Source organism: Myotis daubentonii, chromosome 2 (assembly GCF_963259705.1).
Source record: "Myotis daubentonii chromosome 2, mMyoDau2.1, whole genome shotgun sequence".
In the NCBI taxonomy this organism is placed as follows: domain Eukaryota; kingdom Metazoa; phylum Chordata; class Mammalia; order Chiroptera; family Vespertilionidae; genus Myotis; species Myotis daubentonii.
The window spans coordinates 126,857,232-126,878,152 of record NC_081841.1 but is presented as its reverse complement, the minus strand read 5'-3'; the positions used below and the strand labels follow the sequence as shown (position 1 = coordinate 126,878,152).

Sequence of the window (20,921 nt, the reverse complement as noted above, 5' to 3'; positions counted from 1 at the left end):
CCAGACCAAGGCAAGGCACTGGTCGTTGTCATCAGGGCGAGCCTCTGGTGGTTACTGAAAATTCTTTGCTCCCTTGCGCCATGGTCTCGCCTGGCGCTTGCACCGCTGCTGGCGCTGGAGCCACTGCCAGTACCCAGCGCTGGCCCTGATTGCTCAACGCGGTCCTCAGCAGGTGCGAGTGGCGGCTGCCGGCCCTGATCGTCCCTCAGGGCTTCTCCACCTCCCCCTACTCCTGAGGGGTGATCAGAGCCAGCAGTCGCCTCTCACACCCACTGCCAGAGACGGCCCCACTCACACCCACTGCTGGCACCAGAGCTGCCACTCGCACCCACTGCCAGCACCAGTCCCGCACAGCCAGAGCTGCTGCTTGCACCCACTGCCGGTGCCCGGCGCCGTCAGTGGGTGTGAGCGGTGGCTGCCAGCCCTAGTCACCCGTGAAGGCTTCTCCACCTCCCCCTGCTCCTGAGGGGCAATCAGGGCAGAGGTTGCCGCTCACACCCGCCGATGTGCCAGCCCCACTCACACCCGCTGCTGATACCAGCCCCAATCGCTCCACGCCGTCAGCGGGTACAAGTGGGGCTGGCACTGTCAGCGCATGGGAGCAGAGGTGACAGGAACAGGGCTGCTGGCAGAGAGGAGACCTGGGGTCGCAGCAGCAGGGGCTGGGCAGTGGCATGGAGGATGGGCCAAAACCTGCCCCTGTGCCCACCACAGCCTCACGGCCCACAGGTCCTTTCAAGGTGCACGAATTCGTGCACTGGGCCCCTAGTCTACATTATAAAGACCAGGGGCCATCATGTCCTAAACGACCAGACGACCGGTCACCAGACGGGAGGAAGCGAGGTGGGCGCAGCGAAGTTGTTAGCCTCCAGCCCAGGCCGGGTGGAGGCCTAACAACCTAGCCACTGCCTTGGCAGCTGCAGATCAAGCCCGGAGACAGGCCTGGAGAGAGAGGCAGGTCCTAATCAGCAGCCACAGCGGCTGCTCGCAAGGCCTGGAAAGAGAGAGAGGCAGGGCCTGATCAGCAGCTGTCGAGTAGGCTGCAGAACAGGCCCAGAGAGAGGCCCGGAGGCAGAGGCAGGCAGAGGGGTTAAGAGCAATCAGGCAGGCAGGCAGAGGCAGTTAGGGGTGATCATGCAGGCAGGCAGGTGAGCGGTTAGGAGCCAGCATTCCCAGATTGCAAGAAGGATGTCCCCCAAGGGGTCCCCTATTGGAGAGGGTGCAGGCTGGGCTGAGGGCACCCACCCCACCCCATACCCCCCCACCCCCGTGCACGAATTTCGAGCACCAGGCCACTAGTAGAATAATAAGAGAGAACAAATTGACAGAGATAGTTGCAGATCAGGTGAGAGTGGTGACATTAAAAGACAGGATGAAGAGTTTTGAGAATTAAGTGGATGGGCAACAGTGTCAGATGTAGGAGCAATCAAATACACTAAGTACTAAATGAAATGATTAGGAACCTTAGTAAGAATCGTAGAGGAGAGGGGGACCAGCTTCCTGTCAGGCTGTAATAGATTAAGTTGAGATACTTTTTCAGGGCCTTTTTTGTGAAGGCACAGAAGGACACAGTGCTAACAGTTGAATGAAAGTAGGGTTGAAGAGACCTGTGTGGTATATGTTTGCTTGCTTGTTTGGGAGACTAAGAAGATGAGCTATGTTTAGCTGCATGGAGATGTGTATTGGAGAAAGGAGGCTCATGAAGAGAGTGAAAGGTATGAGGCAGATTATTAAGGAAAGAAATGCTGATGAATCATTATTATACTGCTCTTTGGTTTATGCTAGTGTTACAGGATGGTTTTTTTGTTTGTTTTTGCTGTTTTGCTTTCCTTTAAAGTAGGAATGGATAAATTAATAGGATAGAAACATCCAAGAATGCATTAATTGAATTGGGGTAGTGGAGGTAGACTTGGTATGAGAGAATTGAGCATGCACATGGAATTATCATTGAATTGCTCAGCCATAGGTTCCAGGCTCTCTAGCAGGAGTGGGTAACGTCTGGCCCGAGGACCGTATAAGGCCTGCGAAATTATTTGGTTTGGCCCTGCCAAGGCATAGGGGTGAGTTAATTAAATGTCTGACCAAATATAGCAGGCTAATTTTTTTTAAATATATTTTATTGATTTTTTACAGAGAGGAAGGGAGAGGGATAGAGAGTTAGAAACACTGATGAGAGAGAAACATCGATCAGCTGCCTCCTGCACACTCCCTACTGGGGATGTGCCCACAACCAAGGTACATGCCCTTGACCGGAATCGAACCTGGGACCTTTCAGTCCACAGGCTGACCCTCTATCCACTGAGCCAAACCGGTTAGCAGCAGGCTAATTTTTAAGTTGATAATTTTGTATGGCCCTCGAATGATGTTATAAATATCCAAATGGCCCTTGGCAGAGAAAAGGTTTCCTCACCCCCACTCCCTTGCTATAGTGAAGAAAGTCATGTTGGTAGAGAGCTGATACATCCAGTGATTAGAAAGGGGTTTAGGGACCACAGGCTTTAAGAGGAAAAGATTGTGTTTGATAGTTAGCATTAAAAGGAATTAGAAGTGAAAGAGGAGGCTGGACAGAAAGTGGGATTTACACATTTGATATTGTAGAGATTCTCTTTCTGGTCAAGGGTTTGTCCTTGGTAAGAATTAGTTGAAATGGACTGGAGAGAACAGTAACTTTAAGGCTAGGATGTCAGATGATGCCCTGTAGTGCATATTGTAGCTACCTAGAATGAGGTGGGAGGAAGAGAGCTAAGAAGGTGCCAGAGTCCACTATGAATTCTAGTCCATTATAATTTCTAGAAATAATAGTGGTAAATATGAGGAATGTGCAGTATAGCCCAGTGTGTCTCAACCTTTTTCATGTCATGGCATTCACAGATGTATTTCAGTGGGGCCTAGAAGGTATATGGAGAAGGTTGCTTGTGGTCAGAGGCCACTGGCCCAGAGGTGATAGCTGTCCTAGAACCTTCCTAGTTTCCCTAAGGGTCGAGGGAACAATATCTTGGTGTCTATAAGCTATTTGTATTGCACTGGCTGAGGAACTCTAGTGTAGGTGAATGAACTACACCAAAGTAAAGTGCATTAAAAATGAAAAGTAGCCTGGCCAGTGTGGCCCAGTGGTTGAGCATAATCCTATGAACCAGGAGGTCACAGTTCAATTCCCTGCCCAGTTACCAGCTGGATCCCCAGTGTCAGGTGTGCAGGAGGCAGCCAGTCAATGATTCTCTCTCATCATTGATGTTTCTCTCTCTCTCTCTCCCTCTCTCCCTCTCCCTCCCCCTCCCTCCCTCCCTCCCTCCCTCCCTCTCTCCTTCCCTCCCTCTCTGAAATCAATAAAAATATTTTTTTTTTAAATAAAAAGTGAAAAAAAATTTTTTGTACATGATAGAAGAACAATGATTCAGATTATTGATGTGATGATGAAAAAATACTGACCCAAACAGAGGTTTGGATGTGATGTGTAGCTAGTAGTGGGCAAACAGAAATTCAGTGATTTTTGAGGGCCTGGTTTGTTTGAAGAGTTTGTTGAATTGGTGGGGCTAAGTGAAGAAGAGATGATAGTCAATGAACATTAGTTGGAGCTCTTTATGTGACATTGTCTTACAACATGATCTGGGATATCATGTTGGTGAATGGCTGTGTTTAATAGGAAACAAGTAAAGGAATCAGGTCTTATTCATATGAGACAGAAGAGAAGAGAATATGAGCCAGGTGTTGGAATTACCCGAAGAGGGGAAAATAAGTTCTGGTATGTGGTGGACTGCACAGACTTCAGTGATGGCTGTTTTGTTTGAAAATGGTTCCATGGAATTAAATTTCATCATAAGGTATAAATACTAATATTTTCTTGAGAAGGAAGGACACATACTCATTTCTTTAAAATTTTAATCAACCAAATACATTCTGTTCACAGGTACTGGCTATTCTGGTCAACATTTTTGGAGGAATCATGAGGTGTGATGTTATTGCACAGGGTATAGTCATGGCAGTAAAGGATTTGGAAATTAAAATACCTATTGTGGTACGGTTACAAGGTGAGTGTAACAGATATCTTGTAATTGCTATATGAACGCTACTTGCTTAAAAGTTCATGATTCTACTGTAGGTGGTGGGAATAGCACCAGGTGACACAGTTGGACCAGACCTGAGTTCAGCAACCTCCATACTTGAGTTCTGTGTGGGAAAGAATTCAGAGACAAGACTCAAGCTATAAGAGAACATTTATTTATAAAATCACAGAGATAGAAGTAGTATTTGTAGAAGAAATGAGCTGAGGAAATGAATTATAGAGGTAAATAAAGGAAGGGCCCTTAGAGCTTGGGAGTGAGGAAGCAGATGGTAAGGTGCTTGGGTGAGGGGGAAGGGAAAGGTGCAGGCATGCTCCTGGGAGGGAGAGTGCTCTGGGTCCTCTATCTTAAGGATTGTTAAGGTTGGCGATTTTAGATGCGGTCCCAGGGGAAGATTTCAATGGATATTTAGCACTTTTCCAGGTTGCTCTTTCAGGGTTGGGGTCTCCACTGATAGATTGGTCGGTGCCAGGGCAGGGGTCATTACCCAGTGCAGCTGGTCCTGAGATTAGCTTGTCAGGTTTTGCTGCTTTTCTGGGCTTGGAGCTGAAATACAACTGAGGCCTCGATATTATCTAGGGAGGAAAGGTCAGTGTGTCCAAACTGCATGACCATTGATATGCTAAGGGAGGAAAGGTCCTCTGGGGGTAAGGCCCCACCCTACAATTTTCCTTTGCACCTGGGGCTTTTCTTCCTGGTGACCGTCTGTACCAGGCCCATTGTCCTTGCTCTGTTCATGTCTCTCTAACTGCCTACCACAATTCCAAGGAGTTTAGTTCTTTTAAATACAGTTTTCAAATAGCTGTATCTTTTAAATGAAAGTGTTAATATAAGAAACATTCAAACCTGTGAAGAATTTTTGTAGTTTATTTGAGCCAAACTGTCAACAAATGCTGGGAAGCAGAATCTCAATGGATTGAGTTAATGCTCAGGAGAATGGCAGTTTTGCACCTTATTTTATACATTACAATAAAGGAGGTGATTGATGTAAGTGGGTTATTGTGAAATCCATTGGTGATAGATTAGGGAGGCAGGAGAAAGCAAAGCAGGGAAACCTCTAGGATTGGATAAAGAGTAAAATGATAGACACACACTTAGATGAGCGCAGGATAGTTAAGTCAACAATTAACATGGTAATGATAACAATGATAATGAAGGTATTTGTGGTCTCAACTCTGTACTTTGAGGGCTCTGAAAAAGGGAAATTACTTTGTTTTTGCAAAGGCATAGTATCCTAGATGTCAAAAGACAAATGGACAGGCTTAGTTAAGGTGAAGATTAACCTTTGTTAAGGAAAAATACTGCCTTAAGACATGACTACATACCATAATTGCTTTTATTTTTAAAAAGTTTTAATTTTAGACCATGCTTTGTAGTTACTTTAGGTCTCTGAGTTTGCAAGGCCATCACGCAGGCCTTCCCTGAGCTAGTCACGTTAGCATGTGGCCCCTTTTTGTCCACAAAAGTATGTAATTTGAAATTTTTAAAACATGGTATTAAAAAATTTCTAACATTGGGGCAAAATAGCTCACAGTTTTGGTTCGTATGATCTGATACATTGTTTGTTGTGCTTTTTCGTGAATTCTAAATTGCCATTGATATGGTACTTCACGAGGTAACTAGGTTTTTACAGTATTTTCTTGCTTTAGAGCATGTATTATATTAAATAATGAAATAGTCTTATGATGAAATGACTTGTGTATGATTTTGTGTCAATATTTAAAACATCTTTATATTTGCATATCTCATTTTCAGGTACACGAGTGGATGATGCTAAGGCACTGATAACTGACAGTGGACTTAAAATTCTTGCCTGTGATGACTTGGATGAAGCTGCTAAAATGGTAAACAGGCTATGTTTGCAAAGTGTATAAAGGATGTATAAATGTTCCCGATTGGGGTTATCGGCTGGTTCCTGGATTCTTCTCATTGACAATGAAAAGATTTTAAGGTCAACAAAAATGAAAGTAAAGCAAAGTGGGGTTTATTGAAGATACACTCCAAGCGAGGAGCAGGCCATCCATCCAGGGGAGATAATGGCCCCGAACTCCTGGGTTTAAATGAGGGATTTTCTGGGTGGAGACTCATTTGCATTCAGGGATGATTAACAGAAACGGGTTATATAACTATATTTCTTCTGCACATGCCCTTACCCACAATGCATACAGAAACCCCCAATGCTAATTTTATTATAATTAGTCCAGGGCCCTGGTAAGGTTGCATTGGCATTGAATTCATGTTGTTTTCCTCTGATCTTGGGCCAAGAATTGGCTGGTTCTGAACCTGCCCACTGGTGGACTGCTGGCTGGGTTCGCCCATAGAGAGGAGGTCTGAAGGCAGTGTTGGCCCGTCCCTGTTCAGAACCCCAGGGCAGGCCTCACCCCAGCCACTCGTGTCTAACTTCCTATCTAATGTAAACATTCAGATTCTCAAACGAACCAGCTAATATCACTAAAAATGTGTTTCAGATAAATAGTAGTATTTACTTTCTATCACTTAGTGATAGAAAGTAAAGTACTGTCTCTTAGGCCCAAACTCCTATCCCAATTTTGTAAGTTGAAATTTTGTATTTAAAAAACAAACTTGCCGAAACCGGTTTGGCTCAGTGGATAGAGCGTCGGCCTGCGGACTGAAAGGTCCCAGGTTCGATTCCGGTCAAGGGCATATACGTTGGTTGTGGGCACATCCCCAGGAGGGAGTGTGCAGGAGGCAGCTGGTCGATGTTTCTCTCTCATCGATGTTTCTAACTCTCTATCTCTCTCCCTTCCTCTCTGTAAAAAAATCAATAAAATATATTTTAAAAAATAATAATAATAAAAAAATAAAAAACAAACTTATTTAGATGTGGTTTTCATTTATTTAGATGTGATTATACCTATCACCCATCTTAATTATCACCAATATTATTTCATTTGTATTGTTACCTAATTCCTTCCTTGCCCGTGATTATTTTGAAGCAAACCCCAGACATTATTATATCATTTCATACATGTCATCATGTATCTATAAAAGATAAAAGTAATGATACTATTGATAATGATATAAAGAAATTATTTGTTTCAGGTGGGATAGTAATATTATGTTTCTATTTTATAAAAAAGAATCTAGTCAGTGTTGACATTTTTGGGATTCTCTGAAATACATATATATATATATATTTTTAAATATATTTTATTGATTTATTACAGAGAGGAAGGGAGAGGGATAGAGAGTTAGAAACATCGATGAGAGAGAAACATCGATCAGCTGCTTCCTGCACACCTGTGGATGTGCCCACAACCAAGGTACATGCCCTTGACCGGAATCGAACCTGGGACCCTTCAGTCCGTAGGCCGACATTCTGTCCACTGAGCCAAACCGGTTAGGGCTGAAATATATTTTGTCTAGGTTCTTCATTAGTATTAGGATCACAGTAATTCTATGCATTGCAGTTGGTTAATTATGTTATAAGTTTCTGTTAACCTATAAGTTCACTTTTGTTTATTTTCCTGGAGTTTATTTTTGAAAAGACAGGTTGATGATCTTACAGTGTTTCCCATAGTCAGAATATTAATGATTTTAATCCCTGGGGTGTCCTCTACCCTATATTTCCTGTAAACTGGTAGTGTTGGTCTATAGGCTTGATCATATATGTATTTGATTTGGGGGAGCAGGGAGCAGGAATATTTTATAGTTGATGTTGTGTAATTCTATAAGGAAGTATATAGTTAATGTCAGATTATTTCTCTTTTTGTGATACTGCCAATCATTGACAATTATAGCTTAGGTATAAAATTTCATAAATGCAAAGTGGTGATAATCTAATTCTGTCATTTATTAAATGGAATACTTAAAAAAAGTGAAAATCCTTTGTATCAACTACTTATTATGAAGTAAATTTTGCATAGGAAAAGCAGGACAGTTACTTGATTTTGCTTTTATTGATGAGTTTTCAAAATAATGGGTTTGTTCCCATTAATGTCATACAGAAGTGACATAGGCTTTTTGTTTCTTTTTTTAAAGTTTTTTGTGTGTGTGTGTTGTGTTGTGTGTGTACGCACATATGCACATATTATTTTTCACTCGATGGATTTAAACCTATTTGATGTGGTTCAATCCATTTCAGTAATTGTTATTGGTGCTCAAATGATCCCATCTTTAGTCAATGGGAACCTCTTCAAGTTGGCTCCTGAGTCTTTCTCACATGCCCTGTGATATACTTTCTGATTTGATAGATGTCCTAGGCTCATTTTTACATTTTTTGCTTAAGATCTGAAATCAGCAAAATGGTTTTTAGAGATCATAAGGGTACTCACAGCTACAGGGTTGTTCATTGTTTCCAGGCTTTTAAAATGGTAAATCTAGGAAAATATGTATTTTTTTAAAGAGATAAATACATGAGTACATACTGATATTTCCAGTGCAAATCCAGTAGTACAGGTCTTTTCTTATCTCTCCCATGTCATATTGACATACATATAAATATTTATTTACTTTGCCCCTCAAAACAGACGTTATAATTGTACAGAAATAATACCAACAATATGATTACTGAAAGCAGTTTAAGATTTGTGCAGTTCTTTCTGTCCTTTGAAGTATTTTTCATAACTTACTGGATTTTAAAATTCATGTAAAATAGCTCTGTTTTATCCCAGCTTGGTATATAATTAGTATCATTTAATTTTTTTAAGAAATTGCTCTTAAAACCAACTTTTGTTTTGTATTATATAAGTATTTACATGGTTCCAAAGTCATAACTATAAAACAAAGTATATTCAGAGAATCTAACTTTTATACCTGTATCTGTTTCTTCCTTCCCCATGTAACCAGCTTTTAAAAAAAAAAAGAATTTTAGTTCATTTTTTAAGCAAATTGTGTGTGTATAACACATATGTATGTGTGTAGGCACACACATATATCTGTCCACTTTCCCTCATTATCTGATTATTACGTATATTTTACCTCATTTATTTTACTTAACATTATATTTTAGTGCACAGTCCATAGATATAGAGATGTTCCTAAATGAGAACTTTTCCCACCTATATTTAAAGACAATTCGTGGAAGAGCTGTATGGTTTAATCAGTAACAGGCTTTTGAGATTTGCTGCGTTAATATATTATTTCATAAGAATAATAAAGTGTTCTGTTTTTCTTTGGGACATACTCTAGGGAAGTACCTATTAGTAAATGAAATTCAACTGCAGTTTAGAGACAGAGGGTCTTATACTCAATCCTGAGTTTAAATTAAGATCTTGAGCATGGGAATGGCAGGGAGAAAGCCTATTTTGACTTTGAGATGTGGTATAAACTGTTGAATGGAAAAGTGAAGGACAGTAGGAGTCTGTCTAGGGCAATAATTAAATGTGATGTGAGGTGAAGGTTATGGATAGGTTATAACTTGTCTCTGAAAATATGCTTGTTTTCAGTGAGAGCTTGAATTAAGAAAAGCTTTGTGGACATGGAAAGAAAGGAGAAGACTCAGATAGACGATGAAAGATAAAACAATTGGTTTAAGTTGTGACTGCTATGTTTTCTACTGACTAAGAGATTATAGAAGTCATGACAATATTAATAATAATGTAATGATATTAGCAGCTGCTACCATTTATCAAGTGTTTATTGTGCTTGCAATGCTAAGTTGTTTTCTTCAAATATTATCTTATTATGAGTTTGGTGATATAATCTCATTTTTATAAATGAGGGAACAGAGGCTAGATAAATTAACGTATTCAGGATCATAAGCATTAGAGATGGAATTTCAAACCAAAGTGGCTAACTAAAACCTTCTCTTATCTACTCTAGGAGAGGAGAGAAGCTGAATTTATTATTTGGTTTTAGATGTTAATTGTCTATTTTGTATGGTACCAACAATAAAATACTAACTTCTAGAACCAAATTCCTATCCAATATTGTTAAGATTGTATACTTTGGAGAGAAAAAAAGACAAATTTATTTATATGTGATTTGCATTGTGTAGTACTTAAGATACTATTTTTGTATTTAGGCAATAAAAGCAGGTATATACATATATTCAATACTTTCTAATTTTATAGATATTATTGAAAGTATTGAAGTGTGGGTTATTAAGAGTGTTAGATTTGAATGGCAAATGCTTATAAGAGTGTGAAGTGATTGATGTCAGAATAGCTCACATTTCAAATGAAAAAGATTGAATGTGCATCAATTTCACGTTGACCAATAGTTCTTATTTTTATGTTTTAGTGAAAATAGAGACAAAGATGGTTGTTGTTTTTTTTCTTTCAGGTTGTAAAGCTCTCTGAAATAGTGAACTTAGCCAAACAAGCCCAGGTGGATGTGAAATTTCAGTTGCCGATCTGATCTGAGAATCCAGTGGATGGCTGAAGGTTTTAAATGTGCTATAATCATTAAAAATACTGTGTTCTGTGTTATTATTGCTCCTTTTCTCATTCATGTGTGAAAACTATAATTGCCATCTAGACATAAAAACTTTTAAAAGCATTTGTTCTGCATTTAATTCTATTGAGACTGGGCTGTTTGTATAAAGAATGTGTAATGCAGTTATCTAGTTTCTTTTGTTGCAGCCTCCTTTTTCACTTCTACAGAATGCCATTTGCAATATGCCAGTTTATTTTTGTTGGATACATCTTTCTTCATTAATATGAGTCCTATGAATAAAATAAATCTGAAGATAAAGCTTTATTCTTTAGTGTTAGAAATATTATATCTAATAACTAGCCTTATTAGTAGAGCAATGTATTAAAACAGTGATGGCAAACCTATGACACGCGTGTCAGAGGTGACACACGAACTCATTTTTTTTGGTTGATTTTTCTTTGTTAAATGGTATTTAAATATATAAAATAAATATCAAAAATATAAATCTTTGTTTTACTATGGTTGCAAATATCAAAAAATTTCTATATGTGACACGGCACCAGAGTTAAGTTAGGGTTTTTCAAAATGCTGACACGCCAAGCTCAAAAGGTTCGCCATCACTGTATTAAAACAATGTTTTATATAAGAAGTGTTTATCTTCAACACCAAATACCTAACTAAGTATATCAATCACTATTTATAAACAGAGCTTTCAAACACTCCTCAGAATATTCTTTTAAATATTTCAGTGAAGTAACTTAATTATTTGAACATTATCTTAATTGTTACAAAACACCGATAACTGCAAATCTTTATAATCCTGTGGTATTGAGAAGAACCTATAGGTTTTCACCAAATAAAGGCATATATACTAAGGACTTGTCATACTAAATTAACAATGTCAATTTAAGTTAATAAAAATCTGGATAATGTTAATAAATAATGGATTAATGTTTTCTTTTTTAAGTAAGCACAGTAGAAGGAAGGTGTTGTGTTTATTATTGCACCAAACACCTCTAGGAACTGATTTGTACATCATGTACTGGGGCATGACATTACCTTACATATTATTAAGCTGCCTGTGGATATTTCACTTGAATACTGTTTATGTGTGCCATCTCATACCTTCTCCAAAAATAACACTTTGTGTCTCTATGTGTGTATATATAATCTTTTTTCACTGCATAGAACAGTGATAACTATTAATAGTGTTAATACTATGTGATATTAACAGTATATATACCATGGAAGAAAATATCAGCCAAGCAGTAGACTATGAATGTAGTAGTGATGAATTTGAGAACTTCTATTTATTTGGATGGTCATAAAGTGTGATCAGATATACATACTGTGAGAGGTATCATACATAGCATAGTGATTATGAGCACAGAATTTGAAAGTCGACCATCTTGAATCTTGGCTCCACTGCTTACTAGCTATATGAGTTTGAGCAAGTTTCTAAATTTCAGTGTACCTCTGTTTCCTTAGCTCCTTTCTCATTCTCTGGAATTATTTAATGGGGGAGAGGGGAGAGAAAATTATTCAAGAGAACATACAAAATATATACTCAAACCGAATATCATTATCTGTCCAAGTTGATTATGTATTTACCTACCTACCTATCTTCCCTACCATATTAAAGACTAAATGGAACCACGGAACTGTTTGAAATTGTGATAAAGGTATAATTAAAAGTCTAAGCCTTTAGCTTTTAATTTAAAATTTTCTTTTTTAAAAAATTCATTCCAAGGAATGCCAGACAATGAATGATTAGTTCAGAAAAGATTGGCATTTGTATTAGTCGGGATCTAGTCAGGCATTAAAAACAATGCTTGGTATTTCGGAGAAAATATAATACATGCTGTTGGTGATATTAGTGTTTTAGTTATCTATTCTTGCATAATACAGTCATGGGTTGCTTAATGACAGGATACATTCTGAGAAATGTGTCCTTGGGGGATTTTGTCGTGCCACATCAGAGTGCACTTACACCCACCTACATCTACCATGGTACAGCCTATTGCTCCTGTGCTACCAACCTGTACAACATATTGGTGTTGAATACTGTGGGCAGTTGTACCACAATGGACACTATTTGTGTATCTAAACATAGAAAAGGTACTGTAAAAGTATGGTATAAAGATTAAAAATTGTACACCTGTATAGGGCACTTACCATGAATGGAGCTTGCAGGACTGGAAGTTGCTCTGGGTGATTGGTGAATGAATGTGAAGGCCTAGGACATCACTGTACACTTAGGCTATGCTCAATTTGTAAAATAGCATGAGGACTCCTGGACTTAACCATACTCCAACCATGTCAAACTCGCAGCCTACGGGCCGCATGTGGCCGACAACAAATATTTTTGCGGCCTAGCCAATATAACAGTAAGTAAGAAACGTTTTAATAAAAATTTCGTAATTTAATTTTTACAATGCCTGTTACACATAATTATTAATAACGAACTACAGCGTTTGCTAATGACTGATTACTATAATCGCATTGTATTCATTTCCCTTACGCATCTTATGTGCAGGCGCACCCTTTCTCTCCACTAATACTAGCAGCGAATACTTTAGCACCGATTGCCACATCAGTCTTGTACTGACTTGTAAGGTGTGCGCAACAGGAAATATTTCACTTTCGGTAAACAAGAAAAATAGGTTTATTTGTGTTACACTTATTAATACGTGGAGTTATTCAGTGTCTGGTAAGTTAATGTTCAAGAAAAAATATTTTTATTAAAATGTTCTATTTTATGTTAATGATTACTCATTTATTTCAGCCCTTTGTATTCATCATGGCTTTATCAAAATAAACCTACGTTTCTACGGAAATTGAAGCTTTTGTTTTGTTGAGGCCCACATAAACTTAACCCTTGTTTATTTGGCCCGTGTTAGCCTTTGAGTTTGACATGCTTGCTATACTCTATCTATGGTAGGCAGAATAAGGCTCCTTCACGGAGGTCCACACCCTAATCCCTGGAACCTGTGCATGTGTTATATTACATGACAAAGGGACTTTGCAGATGTGATTAAAGCTGTGGACCTTAAAATAGGGGAATTATCTTGTATTATCCCCGTAGGCCTGTGTTGGTCTCTGGGCTTCCGTACCAAACCATCATAGACAACAAAAATTTGTTTCTCACAGTTCTGAAGGCTCAGACATTTAAGATCAAGGCACCAGCAATTCAGTGTCTAGTAAGAGCCTACTTCCTGGTTCATTGACAATGCCTTCTTACTGTCCTCATGTGGTAGAAGGGACGAGGGAGCTCTCTGGAGTCGCTTAGAAAGAGCACGAATCCTAATCACGAGGGTTCCACTCATGATCTATCAGCTCCCAAAAGCCCCACCTCCAAATACTATCATGTTGGGCATTGGGTTTCAACATAAGAATTGTGTGTGTGTGTGTGCGGGGGGGGGGGGGGGGTTGTACAAATATTAAGTCCATAGCAAGACCCCGTCTAATCACATAAGCCCTTAAAAGCAAAGAACGGTCTCCAGCTGGAGGCATGAAAGATGCTGCGGAAGGGGGCAGTTGAGAAATTCCAAGCATGAGAATTCAGTGCACCCTTGTGCTGCTGAGATGTGGGAATACGTGTGTTAAGACTAGAGAGAGACAGAAAACCAAGATGGTGGCATAGGTAAACACCGGAAATTGCTGCCTCCCACAACAACTTCAAAAATACAACTAAAAGACAAAACGGACATCCAGAACCACAGGAAGGCTGGCTGAGTGGAAATTTACAACTAGAAGGAAAGAGAAAAGCACTGAGACTCAGGAGATGCGGAAGTAAAGTGCAGAAGTAAGGAGGCACACGCGGCAAGGGCTGGCAACTGAGGACTCGGCTGTCTTTTTGAATCGGGAGGGAGTCTCAAGCCCCCGACTGCTCTGAACTCCAGTTCCGGGAAGTCCCTGGGGACCCAGACTCATTCGGGGAGAAACTGGACTGTCTGGCAGCGGGCAGAACTCCTAACTCGAGGGCGGCTTTCTCTCAGAGGTGCCTGCAGCAATTACCGGGACACTGAGATGCCAGGCCCCTTAGGGCAGGGCTGAGGATCAGCCATAGCTGTTTGCTCCACCCTGTTGATTCCCTGAGACCCCGCCCCACCCAAGCTGCAGCAGAGGCTTTTGCCTATGAATGCCCTGGCCCTTTGCAATCTGAAAATTACCCAACAAATTACAGCTGGGCCAGACAGACCCAAAACTTCCAAGAGAAGGCCCAAGACCCCACAGCAGCTTGCATTGCTTCACAGCTGGACCTCATCTGGGCACCTCAAAACCCCAAACAAGGAAGGGGAATCTGCACATCTCTTCATAGCTCCTGCTGGGTAGCCTCAGGCAGAGGCTAAATTAGCACCTCCTTAGATCCAAGAGCCAGATTACAACTCCTCAGATCCATAAGGGGCACACTCAGGGGCAGACTCAGTGAGCACCAAAGCCTCACTGAAGCAAGTCTTGCCCCAGAGGGGTGTTTCCAGCACAGAAGTTCTCCCACTGCAGACACAACTGATTCTCACAGCCAATTGGCCGGGAGGTCAATTCCTCCCAGTGATACCTACAACAATCAACACTTAACTACAACAAGACTGCACAAAGCCCACAAAGGAGTGCACCAAGAGTGTCCACCTCAGGTAATTGGGGAGGCTGAGCCACTGGGCCCTATAGGACACCTAGCACAGAAAGCCACTCTATCAACACAGGGAAGCATAAAAAATGCGGAGACAAAGAAACAGGACACAAATGACAGAAATGGAGGAAAGTAAAATACTGGATATAGAGTTCAAAACCACACTTATAAGGTTTTTCAAGAACTTTCTGGAAACTGCCGATAAATTTAGTAAGACCCTCAAAAAGTCTGGTGAGAGCGCCGATAAATGTAGTGAGACCCTCAAGAAATCTAATGAGACCCTCGAGTTTATGAAAAAGGACCAACTAGAAATTAAGCATACACTGACTGAAATAAAGGAAATTATGCAGAGTTCCAACAGCAGACTAGAGCATCCCAAGAATCAAGTCAAAGATTTAAAATACGAAGAAGCAAAAAACACCCAACTGGAAAAGTAAAATGAAAAAAGAATCCAAAAATACGAAGATAGTGTAAGGAGCCTCTGGGACAACTTCAAGCGTACCAACATCTGAATTACAGGGGTGCCAGAAGATGAGAGGGAGCAAGATATTGAAAACCTATTTGAAGAAATAATGACAGAAAACTTACCCTACCTGGTGAAAGAAATAGACTTACATGTCCAGGAATTGCTGGGAACCCCAAACAAAAGGAACCCAAAGAGGACTACTCCAAGACACATCATAATTAAAATGCCAAGAGCAAAAAACAAAGAGAGAATCTTAAAAGCAGCAAGAGAAAGACAGTCAGTTACCTAAAAGGGAGTACCCATAGGACTGTCAGCTGATTTCTCAATAGAAACTTTGCAGGCCAGAAAGGGTGTGGCAAGAAATATTCAAAGTGATGAATAGCAAGAACCTACAACCAAGATTACTTTATCCAGCAAAGCTATCATTCAGAATTGAAGGTCAGATAATGAGCTTCACAGATAAGAAAAAGCTAAAGGAGTTCATCACCACTAAACCAGTATTATATGAAATGCTGAAAGGTATCCTTTAAGAAGAGGAAGAAGAAGAAAAAGATAAAGATACAGATTATGAACAACAAATACACATCTATCAACAAGTAAATCTAAAAAGCATGTGAATAAATAATCTGATGAACAGAATAAACTGGTGATTATAATGGAATCAGGGGCATAGAAAGGGAGTGGACTGACTATTCTTGGGGAGGGATAGGGATGTGAGGGATGCAGGAAGAGACTGAACAAAAACCGTGCACCTATGGATGAGGACAGTGGGGCGGGGGGGCGTAAAGGTGGGGGTGGGGTGGGAACTGAGTGGAGGGGAGATGGGGGGGGGGGAAAGAGGAACAACTGTAATAATCTGAACAATAAAGATTTAATTTTTAAAAAAAACAATTACTAGAAAAATGAAACTTTAAAACAGGAAATATAAGGCCTAAATCCTTAATTTAACAATACAAAATTGCTCTAATTTCTATAAAAGTTTCTAAGTGCTTTCTCTTAAATACCTACTTATTGTCTTGAAAGTTTACAAACTGTGGATTGGCATTGGTCCACAGATCACATTTTGAGTAGGACTATGAATAGCTTCATCACACAGTTTGTGAGGATATAAACACACAAGTTGGAAGTAGGATGTAAACATCTAGGGTTGAGAGGCTCAGCATTGAGTAGTTTCTAGTTCACATTATGGTACTCATAGCTTTGTACATTTATGAAGCAATTGCCACTAAAAAGGCATGTGGGGCAGGCCTGGGGGAGGGCTGGAATGGTCAATGGGGGGAAAGTGGGGGACATGTAATACTTTCAACAATAAAGATTGAAATTAAATTAAAAAGCCATGTGACTGCTGCATGTTCCATTGTCTAGATAATGATAATACAGAAATCAGCTCAGCAAGTTGGGGGAGGCATTGAAAGGGCAGGGTGGCTTGAGATTCATGTCTGGTTTGTGTGTTGCTAATTGAACACTAACATCATCAGCATGTCTCTGGTAGGTTGGACTGACCACCAGTTGAGACCTTGCAGTCACACAGTTCAGAGTGACAGTATCAAAGAATGCTCCCGGGGTGCTGAGCACGTGGAGGTGCTGAGATGGTGTCCAACGGGAGAGGGCATGGAACTTCTATGCCCCCTGGCCTCTGCCCACTTCCACATGGCTGTTGCTGAGTTGCCTCCTTTATCATGAACTTGAAAGAAACTTACAGACTTTTCCTGCTAAGACGTCAATTTGCATCTTAGAAAAGCCGAAATACTGTGAAAGATTGAAATAACCTAAATCATCCAAAACTAAGGCATACATAATGAAACAACTTCTAGTATTTACATAGAAAAAGGACATGTACTTGTAGACATTAGAATATCAGGATTTGAAGCAATTAAGAATGTCTCTGCCAAGTAGACAAATAGCTATTACTAACCCTCCACCACCAGAGTATATAAATACTAAGAAAAATGGGAGATTGACAAATCAACTACAATATCTACAAAAAGTTGTCTTCAAGGCTTTATGGAAGCATAGTTTTTTCCTGGCCTTTTCAGAGTGACAGTATCAAGACGATGGGATGGTTATTTCATAAGAAGAAAACTAGAGACAAATCTTTTATAGTTAGTAATTATTCCTATGATCACTTCTAGAAGCAGATAAGCATCTTTTTACTCTGTTTTTGATATATGTGTTAGATTAAACTAGTATCATTTTAGAAAAAGAGACCTTTGTTTCAGTGAAAATAATACTTGTAAAAAAAACAGCAAACCTGGCTGATTTGGCTCTGTGAATAGAGCTTTGGCCTGTGGACTGAAGGGTCCCAGGTTCCATTCTGGTCAAGGGCTTATGCCCGGGTTGCGGGCTTGATCCCCAGTAGAGGGCGTGCAGGAGGCAGCTGATCAATGAATCTCATCATTGATGTTTCTCTCCCTCTCCCTCTCTGAAGTCAATCCTATATAATAAAGAGGTAATGTGCAAATTGAATGACACACCCTCACACAAGATGGCCACCCCCATGTGGGCACAAGATGGCTGGCATGGGAGGGAGGGCATTTGGGGGTGACCAGGCCGGCGGAGGGGGGGGGCAGTTGGGGGAACAAGGTCTGCAGGGGAGGGCAGTTAGGGGCGACTGGGCCATCAGGGGAGGGCAGTTGGGGCGACCGGGCTGGCAGGGGAGGGCAGTTAGGTGTGGATCAGGCTGGCAGGGGAGTGGTTAGAGGGTGATTGGGCTGGCAGGCAGAAGCAGTTAGGGGCAATCAGGCAGGCAGGCAGGCAAGCGGTTGGGAGCCAGCAGACCTGGATTGTGAGGAGTCCCAAATTGGAGAGGGTGCAGGCTGGGCTGAGGGATACCCCCCGTGCACAAATTTCATGCACTGGGCCTCTAGTCCTATATAATGAAAGCCTGATATACAAATAGACCAAATGGCAAAACAACTGGTCGCTATGATGCTCACTGACCACCAGGGGGCAGATGCTCAACACAGGAGCTGCCCCCTGGTGGTTAGTGCGCTCCCATAGGGGGATCGCCGCTTAGCCAGAAGCCAGGCTCATGGCTGGCAAGCACAGCAGTGGTGGCAGGAGCCTCTCCTACCTCCATGGCAGCGCTAAAGAGCAGCAAGCCAAGTTGTAAAGAGCAGTGAGCAGGCGGGCAGTAAGGAGCAAGGACTTCTGGACTGCGAGAGGGATGTCTGACTACTGGCTTCCCCCGAGGGGTCCTGGACTGCAAGAGGGACCCCCCCACCCCAGTGCACAAATTTCATGCACCAGGCCTCTAGTAAAAATATATTTAAAAACACCATCTATTTAAAAAAGAAAAAAACCTAATGATACAGAAAGTGCAAATACAAGTAAAAATAAATTGCAATGCCAGAACCCAGAGGTAACTACTGTTAACAGTTTGGTAAACATTCTGGTCTTCTCTATATATGAGCATATGTGCACGGACATATGAACATACTTTTATATAAATGGTATATATACTGTTCAATAGTTTGCTTTTCTTCAGTAAGTACATAGGCATCTTTCCATGGTCTACCATCATTTTTAATAGTTGCACACACAAGAGAATGTATGTACCATCATTATACAACCCAGTCTTGCATTGCTGACATTTGGTTTCTACATTTTTAAAAAAATATATTTTATTGATTTTCCACAGAGAGGAAGGGAGAGGGCCAGAGAGTTAGAAACATCGATGAGAGAGAAACACCGATCAGCTGCCTCCTGCACACTCCCTATTGGGGATGTGCCCACAACCAAGGTGCATGCCCTTGACTAGAATCGAACCTGGGACCCTTCAGTCCGCAGGCCAACACTCTATCCACTGAGCCAAACCGGTTAGGGCTCTACATTTTTGTTGTTGTTGTTTTTTTAATTAAATCTTTATTGTTCAGATTATTACATTTGTTCCTCTTTTTTCCCCCCATACTCCCCTCCTCCCAGTTCCCGCCCCACCCTCCGCCCTCACTCCCCACCCACTGTCCTCATCCATAGGTGCACGATTTTTGTCCAGTCTCTTCCCACATCTCCCACACCCCTTTCCCCCTCAAGAATAGTCAGTCCATTCCCTTTCTATGTCCCTGATTCTATTATGATCACCAGATTATTTATTCACTTGATTCTTAGATTCACTTGTTGATAGATGCATATTTGTTGTTCATAATTTGTATCTTTACCTTTTTCTTCTTCTTCCTCTTCTTAAAGGATACCTTTCAGCATTTCATATAATACTGGTTTGGTGGTGATGAACTCCTTTAGCTTTTCATTATCCGTGAAGCTCTTTATCTGACCTTCAATTCTGAATGATAGCTTTGCTGGATAAAGTAATCTTGGTTGTAGGTTCTTGGTATTCATCACTTTGAATATTTCTTGCCACTCCCTCCTGGCCTGCAAAGTTTCTGTTGAGAAATCAGCTGACAGTCGTATGGGTATTCCCTTGTAGGTAACTGGGTTTCTTTCTCTTGCTGCTTTTAATATTCCCTCTTTGTCTTTTGCTCTTGGCATTTTAATTATGATGTGTCTTGGTGTGGTCCTCTTTGGATTCCTTTTGTTTGGGGTTCTCTGTGCTTCCTGGACCTGTAAGTCTATTTCTTTCACCAGGTGGGGGAAGTTTTCTGTCATTATTTCTTCAAATAGGTTTTCAATATCTTGCTCTCTCTCTTCTTCTGGCACCCCTATAATTCTGATGTTGGTACGCTTGAAGTTGTCCCAGAGGCTCCTTACACTATCTTCGTATTTTCGGATTCTTTTTTCATTTTGCTTTTCCGGTTGGGTGTTTTTTGCTTCTTCGCATTTCAAATCTTTGACTTGATTCTTGCGTTCCTCTGGTCTGCTGTTGGGTGTCTGTATAATATTCTTTATTTCAGTCAGTGTATGCTTAATTTCTAGTTGGTTCTTTATCACAACATCGAGGGTCTCATTAGATTTCTTGAGGATCTCACTACATTTATCAGCGGTCTCACCAGTCTTTTCGAGGGCCTTACTAAGTTTATCGGCAGCTTCTAGACAGTAATTGAGAGACCTTAAAAGTGTGGTTTTGAGCTCTATATCGTCCATTTCTGACATTTGCATCCCGTTCCTTTGTCTCCGCATTTTTTTATCTTTTCTTGGTGCACCCCCTAGTGGTCTTTGTGGGCAGTCTTGTTGTAGTTAAGCCTTGATTGTCGGCAATACCAGGGGTGATTTGACCTCCAGGCTAACCCAGCTATGAGAGTCAGCTGTGTCTGCAGTGGGAGAGCTTCTGTGCTGGATCTCTAGGGTGGTGCTAATCTAGCCTTTGCCTGAGGCTATCTGGCAAATGGCTCTGCACAGGGCTTGGGCGGGGCAGGTCCCTGGGGATCTACAAGGCGGGCGGAACAAGCAGTTATGGCTTCTCTCAGTCCCGTCTGCAGAGGCTCTGCCTCTCAGAGTCCCAGCAACTGCTGCAAACCTCAGAGAGAAAGCT

At 41.0% G+C, this 20,921-nt stretch overlaps 1 protein-coding gene across 2 annotated transcripts in view; it reads left to right on the top strand.

Annotated features, from left to right (window-relative positions):
- The window catches only part of SUCLA2 (succinate-CoA ligase ADP-forming subunit beta), a 75,535-nt gene extending 64,192 nt beyond the window's left edge, over positions 1–11,343 (top strand). For both annotated transcript variants that reach the window (XM_059684497.1, XM_059684496.1), the window contains exons 9-11: positions 3,908–4,028; positions 5,817–5,905; positions 10,308–11,343. In XM_059684497.1, coding sequence (XP_059540480.1) covers positions 3,908–4,028; positions 5,817–5,905; positions 10,308–10,382 — 285 coding nt within the window. In that variant the 3' untranslated portion in view covers positions 10,383–11,343. The remainder of the gene's footprint in view (positions 1–3,907; positions 4,029–5,816; positions 5,906–10,307) is intronic.
- Positions 11,344–20,921: the final 9,578 nt, after the last annotated feature.